We start from the raw sequence: 20,507 nt of genomic DNA, 5'->3' as shown, positions 1-20,507 counted from the left end.
TCAGTCTAATAATCAAGGGAACCTAAAGGGACATGCATGTGGTATAATGCAGATTTGAAATAAATCCCGAGTATAAAACTGAAAAAAAAAAAAAAAAAACTCCCTCGTGGACATCCGTTTTACTTAATAAGTCCTCCCTTCCAGTATAAAATAATGACAATTAACTTTCTCCGTTTTTAATACTATTTTATCACTCTGCAAACTCAGGTAGTGCGATGGCGTATTTAGCAAAAAAATAAAATAATAAAAATAAAGACATCGTTGTTGCGCGCAAGCTCGAGGGGAGGGCGGGCATTTTCCTGACAGGCTGCGGGGGGCGTTGCAAACTTCCACCACGTATACTTGGAGGAGATAGGAAAAGGGGTTGCGGCTTAAAAAAAAAAAAAAAAAAAAGGGGACACACGTTCAGCATTTCGACCAAAATAACGGACTTCCCCCCCCTCCTCTAGTCTTCATAAGCTTCAAGTTAAACACGAGAAGAATGCATGTTGTTGCGAACTAATTTGAAGTCACTGTAGAAGTTGCAGGCGCTGGTAGCCAGCCGTCAGGAATCCGCTAGCTTTCTTTCTTTCTTTCTTTTCAATTTGTGTTACGAACTGAGTTTATTTTTGAAGCATGTTTTGATGTCGTGCAGACTCCGTCAAATTTAAAGACAAATCGACTTCTTGATAATACTTTGACTAGAGCAACGAGATGGCACGGTGGAGGCTGAAAGTGTTGGTGCGACTGCTGCTGCTGGCGGTGCTGCTGTTGAATGCCAGCACACAGGCGGGGACGGAGAATAAAGTCAATCCGGAGGTGAGTTTGGACAAAAGTGAAAAGATTAAAAAAAAAAAAAAAGACTGGCAGGCAATTTCTGTCACTTTCAGCTGTCATATAAGCTAACCATTTTTAACATTAAGTTTTAGATATCCTCTAATTGTTTCTCCACATTTCGTTCAAGTGTGATAAGTATATAAAAAAAATCTGAAAAATTATGCTGAAGTCCAATGACATCTTTGTACATTACTTATTGAGGTTAATGCCCAAGAAAAAGAAAAAAAAAAGCATACATAATTCTTTGGTGTGACCATAAAGTATGCTCAGGTATTGTGTGACATCATTTATGATAGTTGGCTCGTGTTTTGTCAAAAAAAAATGGAAAGAAATATTTTTTATTATTATTGTTGCTGTGTAAAACGTTTAATATTATAGGGACTACTAAATACTATTTAGAATATGAAATACTAGCTTAACCCCCCCAAAATGTTATGCTTTCATTTGTTTACTAATGTTTTTATTTTTTTCATATATTTTTTACTATTATTGTTGCTGTGTAAAACGTTCAATATTGTAGGGACTGCTAAATACTATTTAGAATATGAAATACTAGCTTAACCCCCCAAAATGTTATGCTTTCATTTGTTTACTAATGTTTTATTCTTCAATTCACTGCAAAGGCTCACAACTATTACACACAAAAAGCAAAAGTTTTAATGCTTGACTATTTCAACAAAGTATGGGGATAAAAAGATGATGAGGGGGGAAAAAAGAATGATTGTGGGTTACAGACAGTAAGTTGCATGAGAGTTTATCATATCGTTTTTGCGGTCCATGTTAATACAACATGAGTAAAGGACAATAACGTCAGCAAAAGTCACTTGTTGTTGCCATTGTGCAAAATGGGAAGGGCTATGACCGGGGTTAGCGGAAACAGCCCATGAGCACCATTAGCGCTCATGAAAAACGCTGAGGAGTGCTGAGGATGCAAAAGTAAGGAAGCATGAGAACGTAAATGGGGAGAAATCGGAGTTTGTATTGTGGTCAGGGCAGAGTCAGAGACAATTTTTGTGGGCACGGGAGGGGGATTTGAGAACTGCGGCTCCGTTAATATTTAGAGGGATGGGGAAATGTAATTGTTGACATCTGTCTTAAGTTACGGCTCAGCAGTCTAGGAGACGTACTTCAGCGTTTCTGAGAAAGAGTCAGCTGTGGAAAAACACAGCTCACTGATAAGGAGCAGCAGCTTTTCATATTTTTCTGTCTTTTTAGAATCATTACAACATGAAGTCAACGGCCAGCATTAGAGTTTTGATCAGCCGCTGGTGCCAAATATCTTCATTGTTATTCCAGCTGCCCTAGTGGAAGAACGTTACATTAGCTCTGCTGACCTAAATTCAAACGCCAAAGGAAAGGGACGATTTATGATTCAAAGTAAACACAGGAGCAAACTCAGAAACCAGCTTTGAAACCAGAGATTAACAGTTTAGGATTTGCATATGTTTGTAATATGTGCAGGACAGTCACAAAACTTCTCATCGTCGGATGATAAAAACCTGCACAACTTTCAAAATGAAATCACTGCATATTGTATTTTTTTCATTACTTCATGGTTTCTGTGAGGGCCACTCAGAGCCTGAGTGCGGACCAGATGTGGCCCCCAGGCCATTATTTGCAGAGAGGTCTGCAGTAGAGGGTGATGAATGTTTTTTATGTGGAGGTTTCACAAAAAACATTTTGGGGAAAAAAGCCAATTAAGTCATAAATTTTAATTAAAACCTAACACATTGGAAGGCAACATTAACGAGGCGAACCTAAAAACTTGAATTCTGGGGAGAAATGAATCCTTCGATTGAGAGTCAAATGGCAAAAATCTTCTCTTCATCCTTTTTTTGGGAGGATGTCAATTTTACGTGGTCAGCAGCTTTGTGTCATCATAATAAACACTCACGGCAGATGAAGTCATTTCCTTTAGTTTGACTAATTGACTCTAAGAAAGGAAGTGGGCATTTTGGGTTTTTGCTCGGCCAATAAAACACCTTGTCGCGTTCACAAGATTGCATGACATTATGCACTGCTACAAGTAAAGATCTGTTCATATAGACATCCCCAAAATCTTTAAAGGAATGGCTGCTTGATGAGATCATTTTAAGTGAAATGGGGGAATATGCGCTGAGGACAGTGAGGGGGCTGTTGCAGAACACAAAAGAAGACATTGTGGCCATGTGACTGATGCAATTTTTGAAGAAAGCTAGAAAAGGAATTATTATCTGGATGAACAAGTCATACATAAGCCTCTGTGTGGGACATATAGTTTTTTTTTTTTGCACTGACAAAGAAGAAAGACAGGAAAGAAGGAAGGATGTTGGGCTATTTTTTCATTGTGTTATGTTATAGACAAAGACACACCCCGGCCGGTCATAAAGGCTGGGTGGCCCGAAGGCAGGATCCCTGAGGAGTCATTGATGTTACAGGAAATGAGGTCATATCCAAAGTGGTAACCTCACTCAAAGCAATTGTAGCTCTGAAAAATGACATTACAAATGACGTCCACTCTTTTTGTGAGACCTTATTGGCCAGAGAGAAAATGGTTAACGTCACTTGCGAGATTCGACCCTCAAATGTGTGTGTGCGCTAGCTTGCAAGTAGCCTATAACAAAGTGTGACAACTGATGGGAGTCCTTTTCAGGATAGCAGCGAGCATCACTGTAGATCACCCCTTTTTTTCCATTGGCTCGGCCTGGGTGGAACAAGTGACTCTCTGGTTCTCATGCTAACTCCCTTCCTTTGCAAAAGGGACACCATCCCTCCCTCCCCTTTGATTCCTGACCATACTTAGTCTTCCATGTGGGTGGTTGTAACTGTAAATTTCAAAGCGCTGACTATGCATGTTTGATCTGAGGAATTAAAATGAAATAAATCTGTCGACATTTACGTTAAAAACTGTTTCCAAGCGGCAATTTCACATATTCCACTTCAAAAGCCTTTTATTAGTGTTGACAGTCATCGTCTGCGCAGTGACCCTTTCCGCTTCGTACCACCGCTTAAGTTACTCAGCTTATTAGCGGTGTAAAAATAGCATTGTTCAAAAATGATTTATTTATTTATTTATTTTTTACGTCACATGCAAAGGCCTTTATAAGGATGGATGGGAGCACTAATGCTCAAACAAGTATTCTGTGTCATACAACAGCAGTCTTTTGAGTGAGTTTAAAAAAACGAAAAAAAAACGAAAAAAAAACGAGTATGTGTGTGACAAAGTCTCAAATATCAGTCAAACTGGACCTGGAATAGCGGTTTCCTTGTGCAGAGGAACCTGTGAGGTCAAACATGACTTTTTCCCATCGAAAAATTCCAAATTGAAGTGTTCCCCAACTAAACTGCGGTTGGTCTACGCTGTCTTAAGGTCGAATGGAAAGTTGATTTGTGTGAGCCTCACACTATTTTCAAAGTCAAAGTCAAAGTCAGCTTTATTGTCAATTTCTCCACATGCCAAAGACACAAAAAGAAACCGAAATTTCGTTCCCCACTATCCGAACAGCCTGGAGAAAGAAGCTGTTGGCGAGTCTGGTGGTGCGGGAGCGCAGGCTCCTGTACCTCTTCCCAGAGGGCAGAAGGTCAAACAAAGAGTGAGCTGGGTGACTCACATAACTCGCAATCGTGGTTGCCTTGCGGGCGAGATGAGATTTTGCAGCCGTTTTAATTTATTTGAATACCCTTTTTTTATTTATATTATACTAATCATAACAAATAGCCAGCCTTAGTTTAATTTTTCGAGACGTACTTTGTAATTTTTGGACCTGTAAAGCGGACTTAAAGCTTGCTGGAAAAACTTAAAAACAAAAGTCACAGTTGTACCATCTGTGGTACAGCTGTATTTCTGTCACAGCCATGTGACAGTTGATCCACTTTTCCTGTTCAGCTCCAAAACAAATCTCTTTATAATCTCACCAAAAATTCCTCTTAATCCTAATTTCCTTTGAAATTTAAATGATTATTATAACTTCATGTTAAAGTGAAACCAACTGTCAGTTTCAAATGAATTATCAATTGTAGTTTAGACTAAAGTTGAATCGAATTATCCATCAATTAGATGATTCATTCATTATCCACCGTTGGCAATTACGTTTCAATGCCATAATCCATCCGTCGTCTTTTTCCCCAAATGGTGTGCAATGAGACACTGAGTCTTTATGTGTGTCCACTTCTGCCTGATGTTTGAGTCACAACCAGAAAGGGCTCATTCAAAGGTAAACTAGTGTAAACACTCCAACCTCCATGTCTCCCTGACACACACCAAGAGTAAGAAATTAAAGCCACTTCATGCCAAAGTCGGTCAAGTTGGATCAGAATCACTTCTTTCTGTACTAGTGTACTGTAAACCTACAAGGCCCAAGCCTATATTTAAGAAGGTTAGCTCACCCAGGTGCACAAATGGTTCTTCAGAGGAGAAGCTACGACTAGCATGTCGACCCGAGCGAGTATCAACAGCAGATGGGCTTTAGCGCAATGATTGATAGGTTTTATAGGGTGTGGTCTGAGGCCGCTGGGTTTTCCACGGAGAATGAATGGGTGGAGTGATGAGGCAAAGACAGACTTTGAGGTTTGGATGCAACGCTGGATGCAGAGGTCCCTGACGTTGAAGCACCACTCCAACCATCTGCTGAGGTTTGCCTTAGGCCCCAGTCTCAGCCTGGGACTCTCCCTCCCTCCCTCCCTCCCTCCCTCCCTCCCTCCCTCCTTCTCTCCCTCCCTCCCTCCCTCCTTCTCGCTCTCTCTCTCATTTGGCTGCGGTGGCCTCGTGCGCCTCGCAGTTCTGAGTCCTGGGATTCAGATCTCGGAATTTTTGGTGTGACCTGCATATGCATAAGAAGTACGTAGTGATTAAATGTGGGCCAGTGTGTAGGGGAACATCTTTTTATCATCTCATATTAACAGGAGAGCAATGCAAGAGGAGGTAGAAATATTTTTGGGAGGCTTTTCAATCTCTGGAGAAGTCTACTAAAGGTCCCATATGGGCCGACAAAATCCGATCTGGATTTCATTTGCCTGTAGTGTGAACGGTGAATAGAACAGGTTTCAACATGTACAAATTAGGTCAAGGGATCATATTGTCAAAATCCCTTCCTCAGTTAAAATATGTTGTAAAAATAAATAGTAAGCAGTGGAATGCGCAGAAACGTCATCAACATCTGGCATGACCGGCCCTGAAATGGATCGTACGTTTGAAACACTCCTGAAATTCCTGATGGCCACCACGCCCACCCCTGATCTCAGCACACTGCGTTGGAATTAAAAAATGATCAACTCTTCATATCACGTGATGTTATATAAAAGAAAAAAAACCCTGAATATCACAGTGGGTTTAGTTTTGCCTTCACAATAGCCTCAATGTTATTTTTTTTTTTTTACTTTGGGTCACAGAGGGGAAAAAAGCTGCGTGGGAGATTTGCATAGCAAAGCCACTGGCGTCTCTCCAGATGTCAAGCTAGTGCTGCGGTGAAAAGCTTTTTCCAGGGAAAGTAAAGTCAAGTTCAGCATAAGAACTCTGAAGAACTTGATGACCATGGCAGCGCTGACACCAAATTTCAAAGAGTAACTTACAAAAAAAAGTCTTGTTAATGTTTTACTTTAAAGAGGGAATTTCCTCAGGCGGTTCCTGGCTCGCAGGGGTTTCGTTGAAACTTGAGCTGTGTTTTCAGCGCTTTAGACCTGTTTGACTTTAAAAGTTGGATTTCGACACTGCCTGACAATTGATGGTCGAGTTAGTCACCGAATGGAGAAATGCCAGAGAGGCTTCAAATGCTGCTGCTGCTGTTGGCACCAAAACACCAAAACAAACTTCTTTTGTGCATCAGTGTGGAATCATTTCTTTTCATAACAGCTGCACTTAATATTTCAACATGAGGTTCGCGTGATTGGCGGCATCCAAACACATTCTGTTTTATTCTCCAGGTCAAAGTTCAAGATGTCTTGTGTCTCTGTTGTTGAGGATTTTTAGGTCTGCCTGTTTGGAGTCATTTTCTTCTTTGGTTTTGTCGTTGCTTTTATGAGCGCCATAACGTGTCTTTTTTTTTTTTGCAGTCTTGGCTGCAACAATATGGTTACCTTCCCCCACGGGACCTGCGGACCCACTCTCAGCGTTCCCCTCAATCCGTCTCCTCAGCCATCGCCGCCATGCAGAGGTTCTACGGCCTCACGGTCACCGGCTCTTTTGACAGCAACACCATCGAGTGAGAAGCCCGTTTCACTCTTGATCAAATTCACTTCCATGATACACCGCTGAGAACACTTGTGATCAAATGTGATGTTTGACAGGGCAATGCAACGACCTCGCTGCGGTGTGCCAGACAAGTTTGGTGCTGAGTTGAAGACCAGCTTGAGGAGAAAGCGTTATGCCATCCAGAGCCTGAAGTGGACTAAGAACCAACTCACATTTTCGTAAGTGATTGGGATTTTGCGGGTCACAGCCTGTTGTTTCTAGGCGGAATTTGCAGGGGGCTACCGTTATTTACTATACATTGTCTCCTTGGCAAGACAGGGAGAGCTATTGACAGCCATAATATCATTGCCGGCGTTAAAAATAATGATTAGCTATTAGAATAATAAAACACCGCCTACACTTTCCCTAATAGAACAATAGCAGTATTGCGCCATCATTTTGCAACTTTTTAAAAGACAATATTTGACCGTCCTCAGAATACAGAACTACACGCCAAAGGCGGGCGAGTACGAGACCCACGAGGCCATTAGGAGAGCCTTCAAGGTGTGGGAGAGCGTCACCCCGCTGCGATTCACTGAGATTCCCTACCATTACATCCGGGACAAGGTGGAGGAGTTTGCGGATATCATGATATTCTTCGCTGAGGGTTTCCACGGCGACAGTAGCCCTTTTGACGGTGAGGGAGGCTTCCTGGCACACGCTTACTTTCCCGGTGCCGGCCTTGGGGGTGACGTCCATTTTGATGAAGCTGAGCCTTGGACTATTGGAAACCAGGATCTGACGGGTAAGGGACCGCCTATGTCATTCACAAGCTAACACTAAGGCCAGGGAAACGTGTTTACGTGGTGTGTGGGTGCTACAAGCGCCGACATGTCCTACTTCATATCGGTATGAGGGAGTTATGTATGCTATAGAGATGGGGAAGTGTTTATTCATGAATTGCCTTGAGTCACTCTTCACATGACGTGCAAGCGTTAGCACATCTTGTACTGTTTGTCGTTTACAGACGGCTCAAGTTATTTATGTGCTTGTGAGTCACCTCCAAGTCACCCACAAAATATGGCAAGTCCATGAATTGTGTGTGGATCCGTCTAATTGCTGCTTTGGAGATTTGAAAATTGCATTCAACTACATCAACTTTCCAGCTTTTTCTCTGAACGGTGGCTACTTGCCTCCCCATAGCTCTCCTCACTGTTCACGCGTGGTCAATGCTCGAGAGGTCATATTTACCGATGGGCGACATCATGTTTTGCTGCCTCCAGGCAATGATATATTCCTGGTTGCCGTGCACGAGTTGGGCCATGCTCTCGGTATGGAGCATTCCAGTGACCCCTCAGCCATTATGGCTCCCTTTTACCAATGGATGGACACTGACAACTTTGAACTTCCCGAAGATGACATCAGAGGCATCCAACAGCTTTATGGTGGGTAATACATTTGGAACATCTCGCTTTGCTGAAGTTTTCCCGAGCAGGCAGGAGAGGACTATAGTAACATTTCTATTTTCTCTTTCAGGTGCGGGATCAGGCCCTCAGCCCCCATTTGTGACACCTCGAATCCCAACTGACAAAACTCCCAGCTATACACCAGACAAAACTCATTTCGGCCCAAATATTTGCGACGGACACTTTGACACCATCTCCATCTTCAGAGGAGAAATGTTTGTGTTCAAGGTAAACCAGAGAGATCTTCTTTGGACACGTTTGGGGGCTGTTACGAAAATGACCTTTTGTTTTCAGGATAAGTGGTTCTGGCGAGTGCGTAACAAACAAGTGATGGATGGCTACCCCATGCCTATGGGTCACTTCTGGAGGGGACTTCCTACTCTCATCGATGCTGGTTTTGAAAGAGAGGATGGGACATTTGTTTTCTTTAAAGGTTCCTATTTGACAAAAAATATCCAGTGGTTTGTTGAAAATCATAGAAACAATAGTCACTTTTATTCTTCTTTCTTTCATCTCCCCTCTCTGATTAGGTGACAGATACTGGGTGTTTACTGAATCCATTCTCGATAATGGCTACCCCAAGAAGCTAAGAGAAATGGGGACTGGGCTCCCTAAAGATCGGATAGACGCCGCACTTTATTACACTCCCACTGGACAGACATACTTCTTCAGAGGAGACAAGTCAGTCTGAAACTTTTTCTCTACTTTGGAATTGCAACATACTTGATGAGGTGACATCCCTTTGGCTTTCCTTTGCGTAGGTATTACCGTTACAACGAAGCGACGCGGAGTGTTGACGACGGTTATCCAAGGCCCATCAATGTCTGGCAAGGAGTGCCCGACAATATCAAGTCAGCCTTCATGAGCAAAGATCAAGGTAAGTGGTGTTCCTGCAGGTCAGCTTTAAAAGTCGTCAAACTATTTTGAAGTGTTGATCCCTTCCTTGAATGCAATATCAGCAAACAAAGACAAACGAGAATGTGGAGTGGAACCTCAAAGGTTGAACATAACTGGAAATGAATAATAATGCACATAAAATGATGTGTACCTTTCCTCCTCAGCGTACACCTACTTTTATAAAGCCAACAAGTATTGGAAGTTCAACAATCAGATGATGCGAGTGGAGCCCGGCTACCCAAAATCAGCTCTGCGGGATTGGATGGGTTGTCCCAACGAAGACCCCAAGACGGACGGAGGAAAAGGCGGCCACGACAAAGACAAGGAACAGGACCACAACAACGACGACAAGGACAGAAGCCGAGACAGGGAGACAGACAAGGAGAGGGAGAGAGAGAGGGAGAGAGAGAGGGAGAGAGAGAGGGAGAGAGAGAGGGAGAGAGAGAGGGAGAGAGAGAGGGAGAGAGAGGAAACCGAGACAAAGGTGGATCGGGAAGAGGACGTGGAGAATACGGAAGTGATCATTATTGAGGTGGACGAGGAAGGAAGGGCGGGAAGCGGAGTGGGGGCGGCAGCCGTGGTCATTCCTTTGTTCCTGTTGGTGTGTGTGATCGCAACGCTGGCCGCTTTAGTGTTTCTCCGTCGCTACGGCACTCCTCGCCGACTCCTCTACTGCCAACGTTCCTTACTGGACAAGGTGTAGTTGGAACAGGAGAGGAGGATCCAAAGAGAAACAAATGGAAGGTGATGTTGGACAAAATAAGATCAAATGTGAAGAAGAGCAGCGCGCTTCATTGTTGAAACCACTGCGAGGTTCTTTTTTTTGCTCTGTCACGCACGCAACCACTCGGGCCTTCCATTTGGTTCTCTGTCTTGTGGGGACTGACGCCAGCTCACGGCTGTTTGTTTGTTTTAGCCTTTTTCAATGTCTTCTTGTCAAGTTGACGTCATCGGTCAGCGTTTGTGGCATACAATTGGAGCATGTTCCTCGTGTAAGCAAATTGTGTGCTTGACACCCCTCCCCCACCCACCAGCAATATACTGTACGACACACACACAAACACACACACACACACACGGTTCCTTTTGCACACACAGACACTCATGCAAAAAGCGCATTTTCTTTCAACCACAAAGTCATTGTGTTTTTTAAGCCTCCAGTAAAACAGAACCGAGCCAGTGTGAACCATAAAAGGGAACGAATCAGCATGAAACTCTGTGTTTTCCCTTTTTCTATAAATGCTGATGTCGTCATTATTATTATGACTATTACTATTATTGTTGTTGTCTGTGTAATGAATGCGTTTTTGTACATTGTCATTAAAAAGTCCTGCTGGACAGTGACATACCGTTTTGAAAGTGGCCTTAATTTTATATGTGGGAATAGTGAAGTGGGGACGCGGGTGATTATTTGTTAATGAAACTTGATTGTTTTAATTTTATCTTCAAATGAAATAAATCCAAAATCTGGAAAAAATGGCTTCCATTTTTCATTGTTTACCATTTTACAGTATGGTGCTAATTTTACTCGTCACGGGTTTAAGAGGACTCGCACAGCAATGATGATTATACTAGTGATGATGATAATAATGGGAACCATCTCCTTTTTCGCAATGAGATTGTGTCTGTGTTCTTTACATTTTGGACATTTCCTACAAAATAAAGACATAGCAAAAGTATTCATGTGGTGTGAGTTTCACTTGGCACTACTGTTTTGACCTGTGTGCAATATAACAGAATGCAAGATTTAAAATCAATTATCTTACCTTATTTTGCCCTCCTTCTGGTCTTCACCGTCCTCCTGGACCTCCAGCTTTCTTGCTCCCCAGCCACTCCACTCTCCATTAACGTGGCTTGGAAAATGTCAGGCCAGGGAACTGGGTTGGAAAATGAGGAATGCGTCCAAATCCTAAGTAGAAACAGGGATAAAATGGATCGACCCGTTGCATAGCAGAAAAACATATCTTAGTTGTATGGTTGGAGCGGCATGTGGGATTTTTGTCTTTTTCTTTTTTAGCAATTGTTACAGTTGGTAAGCATTTGATTAAGTAAATGGGGTCATGCGTGTATGTCGAATATGCACTCAGCATTTGCATGTGTTATTAGACCGACCCTACAGTGGGGACTGTCTTCCATTATGAGATAATAAAAGTTAGAAAAATAAAAGTTAAAAAAAAACAAAACAATTGCAGGCCTCAACCGAGTTCAAAATGACCTAAACTGTCACATAACCGTCGCCTATGACGTGTTATGGCAGCTGTACCACTTTAATGCAATAATAATCATCAGTTATTTTCTTAATAAAAAAAAAAAAAAAGGCGCCCCGTTGTCTCTGGTTTGCTGAATCGGTGGTCGGGGGGGTGGGGGGTGGGGGTTAAGTCACGAGGCTGTTTGCAAAATGAAGGAGGAGTGTGTGTTGGAGGGGGGATTTAAATCACATTTGGAGGCCAGAATGATGCAGAATTCCATGAGCAACATCTGGAAATGCAACTGCAACCCCCAGGATCACATGCACAGCAGGACAAGTCATTAATAGGTCAAAGCAGTCAACAAACTGTATATTGCTTATATACATTGTGTCATGGTACACAAACAAGAACTCAAACAGTGCTTCTCAAATGTGTTTTCTGTCTTTCCCTGCTGATTCTGCGAAGTGAAGGCAAGAATCAGCACGACTCTGCATAGTTTCCTTCGCCCCCGCCCCCTCCTTTGTGTAACTGGAGACGTTTTTCTCTCGACAAAACGAGCCACTTTTCCAACCAGCATAAAAACAAAAAAAATATGTTGCAAGATTACACGTTGTTGACTGGAAAGTCACAGGGTGGCCTCGTGTCTAATGTCACAAGCCTCATTAATAAGTGATTTAAGAGTTTTTCTCGTTGCGGGACACTTCCTGTTTCACTTGAATGTATTTGGCCTGCTGGCTGATGAGTGGAAATTTCCTATTGGAAGAGGTTCTGCTCTGGTCCACTGTGCCTCATAAAATGGCCGACGGGTATAGAAAAGGGGAATGGCGGGACAAAGCTCAGCGAGAGAGAAGCCTGGGTAACTTCCCAATTAAAATGAGAATGACTGTTGACCTCTGCCTGGCAACAAGGATGTCGGGTGAGGTAGTTCATAAGAATCCTGGCAAGTGGCCAACACATGGATTTCATTTGCATCTATTAAGGGTCTGCCACATCCTGCTACGTGCAGCGGGACCGCGAACAGGGAACACAAGGGTTTGCTATCATTGTTCTTTAGATTTTATTTTTTATTGTTCAGTCGAACGCATATAATGTGCATCCTGCTGTACTGGCATCCCAGCTGAGTTTGGGAAAAAGGTCAATTATACTCTGGATTGGTGTATGCTTCAAATGGATGATTTATTTCATGGTTTACCATCGTAGAATAGACTTTCATTCACCATTGGCCTTTCCCAGATGACTCTTAAGTGTCAAAATGAGGTTTTGTGCCGGGCGTGGTGCACTATTGTGTGGGTGGAACAAAAATGCAGGTGCAAGGAAGTTGAAGCATCAACATTTGCCTTTTCCCCCAAACCATCCGCCTCATGCGGCTCGTTATGCCCCTCAAGCCTGGCAGGAAAACACCTCTGACATAAAATGCTGATTCAAGCTCTCCTTCCTGTGCTAAGGCCACCTGGCCTCATGCTGACCTAGTTGTCATATCCACAAGGAAACCCCCTCCCGATGGGAACTTGTCAGGATAGTGGACTCATTTTAAGCCTGAACGCTGATTGTGAGGTATCTATCATACAATCTAATACATGTGTTTTTTTCTTTCTCTTTCTCCAGAGCTCTTCTTTTACTGCTGCATCTGGTTTCCATAAGCGCAAAGATGTCATCAAAAAGACGGGGGGGTCCATGTGAGGCCAAAATCAGAGCGAGTGGCAAGATTGCTTTGATCGTGTCTCCATCTCAGGTTTCCTTCCAGTTTTGCTTTGCAATGAGAGGAAATCTATAGAAGGTGTGGCCACGTGACAACAGAGGAACATATTGAATCCAGACGAAAGTCAACCAGACGTGCCGAGATCAGAGAGGCCATATGAGAGGTGGTCTATGAAAGAGGAGCTTAGCATGTCTGTGTGTTGAGTGCCGGACACAAAGTCCTATGCGGTTTCACTGTGGAGGGGAAGCATGCGTGGGATGGTGGTGGGAGAGGACTGCTTACAGGGCAAAAGAATATTGCTTTTACAGGGTACTTCTTACCAGGAGCGGTCTTGCTCAGCTGACTGGTTGGTACCGTTGACCCCAGCTGTGGACAAGACGCAGGTGGTCCTCCAGCTGCGACTACGGATTCTGAGAAGAAAAAAAAATCCATCCATCCATCTTCTTCCGCTTATCCGGGGTCATGTCGCGGGGGCAGCAGCTTTAGGAGGGACTCCCAGACTTCCCTCTCCCCAGCCACTTCATCCAGCTCATCTCGGGGGATCCCAAGGCGTTCCCAGGCCAGCTGAGAGACATAGTCTCTCCAGCGCGTCCTGGGTCGTCCCCAGGGTCTCCTACCGGTGGGACATGCCCGGAACACCTCCCCAGGGAGGCGTCCAGGAGGCATCCTGATAAGATGCCCGAGCCACCTCATCTGGCTCCTCTCAACGTGGAGGAGTAGCGACTCTACTCCGAGTCTCTCCCGGATGACCGAGCTTCTCACTCTATCTCTAAGGGAGAGCCCGGACATCCTGCGGAAAAATCTCATTTTGGCCGCTTGTATCCGGGATCTCGTTCTTTCGGTCACGACCCATAGCTCGTGACCATAGGTGAGGGTAGGAGCGTAAATCGACCGGTAAATTGAGAGCTTTGCCTTTTGGCTCAGCTCTCTCTTCACCACAACGGACCGGTACAGGGTCCGCATTACTGCCGACGCTGCACCGATCCGCCTGTCGATCTCGCGCTCCATCCTCCCCTCACTCGTGAACAAGACTCCAAGATACTTGAACTCCTCCACTTGGGGCAGGATCTCATCCCCGATCCGGAGAGGGCATTCCACCCTTTTCCGATCGAGGACCATGGACTCGGATTTGGAGGTGCTGACCCTCATCCCGACCGCTTCACACTCGGCTGTGAACCGTTCCAGCGAGAGCTGGAGATCACGGCCTGAAGAAGCCAACAGCACCACGTCATCTGCAAAAAGCAGAGACGCGATGCTGAGGTCCCCAAACCGGACCCCGTCAACGCCTCGGCTGCGCCTAGAAATTCTGTCCATAAAAATTATGAACAGAATCGGTGACAAAGGGCAGCCTTGGCGGAGTCCAACCCTCACTGGAAACGAATCCGACGTACTGCCGGAAATGCGGACCAGACTCTGGCATCGGTGATACAGGGACCGAACCGCCCTTATCAGTTGGCTCAGCACCCCGTACTCCCGAAGCACCCTCCACAGAACCTCTCGAGGGACACGGTCGAACGCCTTCTCCAAGTCCACAAAACACATGTGGACTGGTTGGGCGAACTCCCATGCACCCTTGAGGATCCTGCCGAGGGTGTAGAGCTGGTCCACTGTTCCACGGCCAGGACGAAAGCCACACTGCTTCTCCTGAATCCGAGGTTCGACCTCCTGACGGACCCTCCTCTCCAGCACCCCTGAATAGACCTTACCAGGGAGGCTGAGGAGTGTGTTCCCCTGTAATTGGAACACACCCTCCGGTCCCCCTTCTTAAAGAGGGGAACCAGCACCCCAGTCTGCCAATCCAGAGGCACTGTCCCCGATGTCCACGCAACGTTGTAGAGGCGTGTCAGCCATGACAGCCCCACAACATCCAGAGCCTTTAAGAACTCCGGGCGGATCTCATCCACCCCCGGGGCCCTGCCACCGAGGAGTTTTTTTAACTACCTCAGTGACTTCGACCCCAGAGATTGGAGAATCCGCCTCAGAGTCTCCAGGCCCTGCTTCCTAAATGGAAGGCGTGTAGGTAGAATTGAGGAGGTCTTCGAAGTATTCTCCGCACCGACTCACGACGTCCCGAGTCGAGGTCAGCAGCACGCCATCCCCACTGTAAACAGTGTTGACGTTGCACTGCTTCCCCCTCCTGAGACGCCGGATGGTCGACCAGAATTTCCTCGAAGCCGTCCGGAAGTCATTCTCCATGGCCTCACCAAACTCCTCCCACGCCCGGGTTTTTGCCTCAGCAACCGCCGAAGCCGCGTTCCGCTTGGCCATCCGGTACCTGTCAGCTTCCTCCGGAGTCCCGCAGGCCAAAACGGCCCGATAGGACTCCTTCTTCAGCTTGACGGCATCCCTTACTGCCGGTGTCCACCAGCGGGTTCGGGCATTGCCGCCACGACAGGCACCAACGACCTTACGGCCACAGCTCCGGTCGGCCGCCTCAACAATGGAGGCGCAGAACATGGTCCACTCAGACTCAATGTCCCCCGCCTCCCCCGGGACGTGGGAAAAGCTCTGCCGGAGGTGGGAGTTGAAGCTCTTCCTGACAGGAGATTCTGCCAGACTTTCCCAGCAGACCCTCACAGACCGTTTGGGTCTGCCAGGTCGGACCGGCATCTTCCCCCACCACCATCTTCCCTCGGAGCCAACCCACCACCAGGTGGTGATCAGTTGACAGCTCCGCCCCTCTCTTCACCCGAGTGTCCAAAACATGCGGCCGCAAATCCGATGACACGACTACAAAAGTCGATCATCGAACTGCGGCCTAGGGTGTCCTGGTGCCAAGTGCACACATGGACACCCTTATGCTTGAACATGGTGTTCATTATTGAAAATCCGTGTCAAGCACAGAAGTCCAACAATAGAACACCGCTCGGGTTCAGATAAGGGGGGCCGTTCCTCCCAATCACGCCCTTCCAGGTCTCACTGTCATTGCCCACGTGAGCATTGAAGTCAAAGTCAAAGTCAGCTTTATTGTCAATTTCTCCACATGCCAAAGACACAAAAAGAAACCGAAATTTCGTTCCCCCCTATCCCACGGTGACAAGACATGGCTCACAACAGACAAACAAGTAAACAAGTACAACAAAAGCGTGCTGAATAAATAATGAATAAATAACACAACAATAAATAAATAAATAAGAGGAGCAGAAAAAAAAGGAGCAAGTGCGCGTACAGCAGACATTCCCGAAAATAGCGCAACAGTGCCGCACGCTACGCAGAAGGGGGTAGCGAGAAAGAAGCTGTTGGCGAGTCTGGTGGTGCGGGAGCGCAGGCTCCTGTACCTCTTCCCAGAGGGCAGAAGGTCAAACAAAGAGTGAGCCGGGTGACTCACATCTCTGGCAATCGAGGTTGCCTTGCGGGCGAGATGGGAGGTGTAAATGTCCTTCAGGGAGGGGAGCGAAGCACCAATAATCTTACTAGCCGTATTCACTATGCGCTGCAGGGCCTTCAAGTTCTGTTCAGTGCAGTTACCACCCCAGACAGCGATGCAACTGGTGAGGACGCTCTCAATGGTGCCACGGTAGAATGTAGACAGGACCGCCTGAGGAGCACATGCACGCCTGAGCTTCCGCAGGAAGTACAGGCGGCGCTGAGCTTTCTTTGCCAGTGACGAGGTGTTTGCAGACCAGGAGAGGTCCTCACTGATGTGCACCCCCAGGAACTTGGTGCAGCTCACCCTCTCCACCACAGCACCGTCGATGATCAGCGGCAGGTGTGTTGTGTGACCCTTCCGGAAGTCAACAATGATTTTCTTGGTCTTATTGACGTTCAGCAGGAGGTTGTTGTCCCTGCACCACGTGGTCAGAAGGTCGACTTCCGACCTGTACCGAGTCTCGTCGCCCTTCGTGATGAGACCCACCAGAGTCGTGTCGTCAGCAAACTTCACTATGCCGTTGTCGCTGTAGGTCGCAGAGCAGTCATGCGTCAGCAGGGTGAAGAGCAATGGACTGAGCACGCAGCCCTGGGGGGCCCCCGTGCTCAGCGTGATGCTGGCGGAGATTTTGTCGCCAACACGCACCACCTGAGGCCTCTGACAGAGGAAGTCCAGTAGCCAGTTGCAGAGGGAGGTACTGAGGCCCAGCTCGTCGACTTTGGAGATGAGTCGCTGCGGCACAATGGTGTTGAAGGCAGAGCTGAAGTCCACAAACAGCAACCTCACATATGAGTCCTTTCTCTCCAGGTGGGTGAGGGCCGAGTGGAGGGCAGAGCAGATGGCATCCTCAGAGGACCGCTTGGCACGGTACGCAAACTGGAAAGGGTCAATGGTAGGGGGGAGAACGGACTTGATGTGCTCCATGACCAGCCGCTCAAAGCACTTCATGATGATGGGCGTCAGTGCCACAGGGCGGTAGTCATTGAAGCAGGACGGTGCAGGTTTCTTCGGCACAGGAACGATGGTGGCAGCCTTGAAACACGAGGGGACGATGGCCTGCTGCAGGGAAACGTTAAAGATGTCCATGAAGACACCCGACAGCTCCCCAGCGCAGTCCTTCAGCGCTCGACCCGGGATGTTGTCAGGGCCCGCCGCCTTACGGGTGTCAATAGCGGCAAGCGCCCTCCTCACACCGTCGGCAGAGAGGCGCAGGGGCTGCTCGTGTGGGGGGGGAGTGGTCTTCAGCGGGCAAGTGCTGTTCTGGGCGTCGAAGCGAGCAAAGAAGCGGTTCAGATCGTTCAGCAGACGGACGTCGCCCTCACAGCTCCTCGGCGCGGGCTTGTAGTCCGTGATGGTCTGAATGCCCCGCCAAAGGCTACGTGCGTCCTTGCTGTCCTTGAAGTGGGTGGAGACCTTGCACGAGAACGCCTTCTTCGCTTCTTTGATGCCTCGGGACAGGTCGGCCCTCGCTGTCCTCAAGCCAGCCTCATCCCCCGCTCTGAAAACCTTGTCCCTGGCCCTCAACAGTCTGAGGACAGCCCCCGTCAGCCACGGCTTCCAGTTCGCGCGAGTGACGACGGATTTCGAGCAAGTCACATCATCGATGCACTTCGTGATGTAAGAGGTAACAGAGTCAGTATACTCCTCTACGTCCGTCCAATCGTTGTAGGTGGCTGCCTGCTTAAACAAGTCCCAGTCAGTGGTGTCGAAGCAGTCACGAAGTGCATCGGAGGCACCCTCAGGCCACACACGAACCCGCCTCCGAACCGGCCTGGATGCCTTTACCAATTGTCTGTATGCGGGCAAAAGCAAAACGGTGAGATGGTCAGAAAGCCCCAGATGGGGGAGGGGGGTGGCTTTGAAAGCTCCCTTTTGCGCCGAGTAGACTAGGTCCAGGAAGCTGTCTCCACGTGTCGGAAAAGGAACATGCTGGTGAAGCCTCGGGAAAACAGACTTCAGGTTGGCATGATTGAAGTCTCCAGCGAAGATGGTGAAACCGTCAGGGTGCGCTGTTTGCTGTTCACTGACAGCCTGGTACAGTTCACCAAGCGCCGCGATCCTGTCTCCTTCGATGTTGGAAGGCGGGATGTATACCGCGACTAGCAGAATCGCGGTAAATTCCCTCGGCAGATAAAAAGGACGGCACTTAATGATCACAAACTCCACAAGCGGCGAGCAGTGCTTACATACCACCACAGAGTCCCGGCACCATTCTTCTCGGATGTAGACGCATATTCCACCTCCTCGCGACTTTCCCCCTCGTACAATGGCACGGTCCGCCCGATAGCACGCTAGCCGCTCCAGATGCACGGCAGAGTCCGGAATGTTGTCACTCAACCAGGTCTCGGTGAACACGAGCACACAGCAGTTCCACACCGTCCGGTTCGTAGACCTCAGCAGGCGAACGTAATCCATTTTGTTGCCCAGCGATCGAACATTCGCCAGAAGAATGGAGGGCACCGCCGGTCGCGCTAGGTTGGCCGCCAGCCTGGCCCGGACGCCTCCTCGCACACCGTTTCCAACGGCTCCCAACCGGGGGAGGAATAGCGGGTGAGGTCGGCGACGTTTCAGGATGTAGCAGTCCGAGCGCCTTTAATGTCGACGCTTCAAAGTCCAGAACGCCGCAAAACCCACTTCTGCCGATGTCAAGCAGAACCTGCCTGCTGTACTTGTAGCACGATAAAGCACGACGAGACGAACACACAAGACTGTCGGACAAACACTCATTAGACGAACAAATCACCGTACTGACGGGACAGAGAGAGAGTGGCCGCTGCGTGTGCACGCGCCGCCATCTTGAAAAAGTCACCCAGTAGAACGATGGAGTCCCCAGAAGGAGCGCTCTCCAGCACTTCCTCCAGGGACCCCAAGAAGGGTGGGTACTCTGAGCTGCCGTTTGGTGCATAGACACAAACAACAGTCAGGACAGAAAAAAAATAGTTAACTTAATATCCAGGGGACATTAGCAACACACAAATAATAATAAATGAAATGGGACCACTTACAGGGGTAAAGTTTGCAATGCCATATGAGCTCCACGTGAAACTCTGGAGAAGACAAGACCCGGAAACAAAATACGCACCAAGATGTCATCAACAATAGCTTAGTGTTCTCTAGTGGCCGGAGGAAACCTCTGCAGTAGATACAGCAGCTCTATTTTCTTGGTTAAGCGCCCAAATCGACTGCCTTTAACTTAAAACTTTTCTTTTGTCCCCCATCATGAGGGTTTGTGTATAAAAGCTTCCTTTCTCCAGGAAATTTCCGTCTTGATCTCGTTCTGTCTCTTGATCGCCGCTCTTACTTACTTTCTTTCATATTTGCTTCGACATCTGAACTGTCCCAGTTGTTTGTCTGCCAGATAAGATGGCAAAGGATTCACCAGTCCAGACGCGTGGACTTGCATCAGGGTAGAAAAATGTCATGCTCAGCGACCAATGGGCTGTAATTACACAGGAGCTCAGCTGTGGTCTGCCGGATGAACGTCAAGAGCGAGAAATTGAGCAAAGAAGTAAGAAAGGGGAAAGGGGGCAAACTCGTCATTTACACACAGCGAAACAGTAGGGAGGAAACAATCAGATTAAATATATGGATTTAAAAGAATACCATCTTTGACGAGGCAGTAGACTGCAGATTTGTTCACCGTCACTCACACGATATTGAGTCAATTGAACATGTGGTTAACGCCATCTTGTGGACAATTGTTGTAAAGGCATTGGGCTACTATTCGTATTTGAGTTCAAGGTTTAATGTTTACAGCAGTAATGTATGTGAAATTGTTTGTAAACGTCATCATCTGGCAACCACTAGTTGAGTTACAAATATATAGTAAATATATGTGCTAAGAACAGTTAAGCGTGTTCATAAATAAGCATTGTGCAATTCAATTTGTTGCATTGTAACCTGTGGAACCTCGTTTTGGTAGTAA

The 20,507-nt window shown here is 47.0% G+C and overlaps 2 protein-coding genes across 3 annotated transcripts in view; one reads left to right on the top strand and one right to left on the bottom strand.

The window, feature by feature from the left end:
* trim110 (tripartite motif containing 110) overlaps positions 1-20,011 on the bottom strand; it is a 31,628-nt gene extending 11,617 nt beyond the window's left edge. The window contains exons 1-2 of one of the 2 annotated variants that reach the window (XM_088395737.1): positions 19,888-20,011; positions 11,091-11,233 (exon numbers count right to left, since the gene is read on the bottom strand). The gene's annotated coding sequence lies outside the window, so the exon portion shown is untranslated. Of the gene's footprint in view, positions 1-11,090; positions 11,234-19,587; positions 19,729-19,887 lie in introns of those variants that run through there. The other variant, XM_088395736.1, reaches the window with a different exon arrangement.
* mmp14b (matrix metallopeptidase 14b (membrane-inserted)) lies at positions 395-11,003 on the top strand. Its single transcript, XM_088395734.1, has 10 exons — positions 395-798; positions 6,844-6,992; positions 7,078-7,200; positions 7,459-7,766; positions 8,245-8,406; positions 8,498-8,655; positions 8,722-8,860; positions 8,958-9,108; positions 9,189-9,304; positions 9,489-11,003. Exons 1-10 carry the CDS (start codon positions 694-696, stop codon positions 10,025-10,027), a joined length of 1,950 nt encoding a protein of 649 aa, XP_088251860.1. The 5' UTR covers positions 395-693; the 3' UTR covers positions 10,028-11,003.
* Positions 20,012-20,507: the final 496 nt, after the last annotated feature.

The sequence above is a fragment of the Syngnathus floridae genome, chromosome 14 (genome assembly GCF_059516105.1).
Source record: "Syngnathus floridae isolate MCC-2025c chromosome 14, RoL_Sflo_1.0, whole genome shotgun sequence".
Lineage (NCBI taxonomy): Eukaryota > Metazoa > Chordata > Actinopteri > Syngnathiformes > Syngnathidae > Syngnathus > Syngnathus floridae.
The sequence above is the reverse complement of the archived record's forward strand: the minus strand, read 5'-3'. Positions and strand labels throughout refer to the sequence as shown.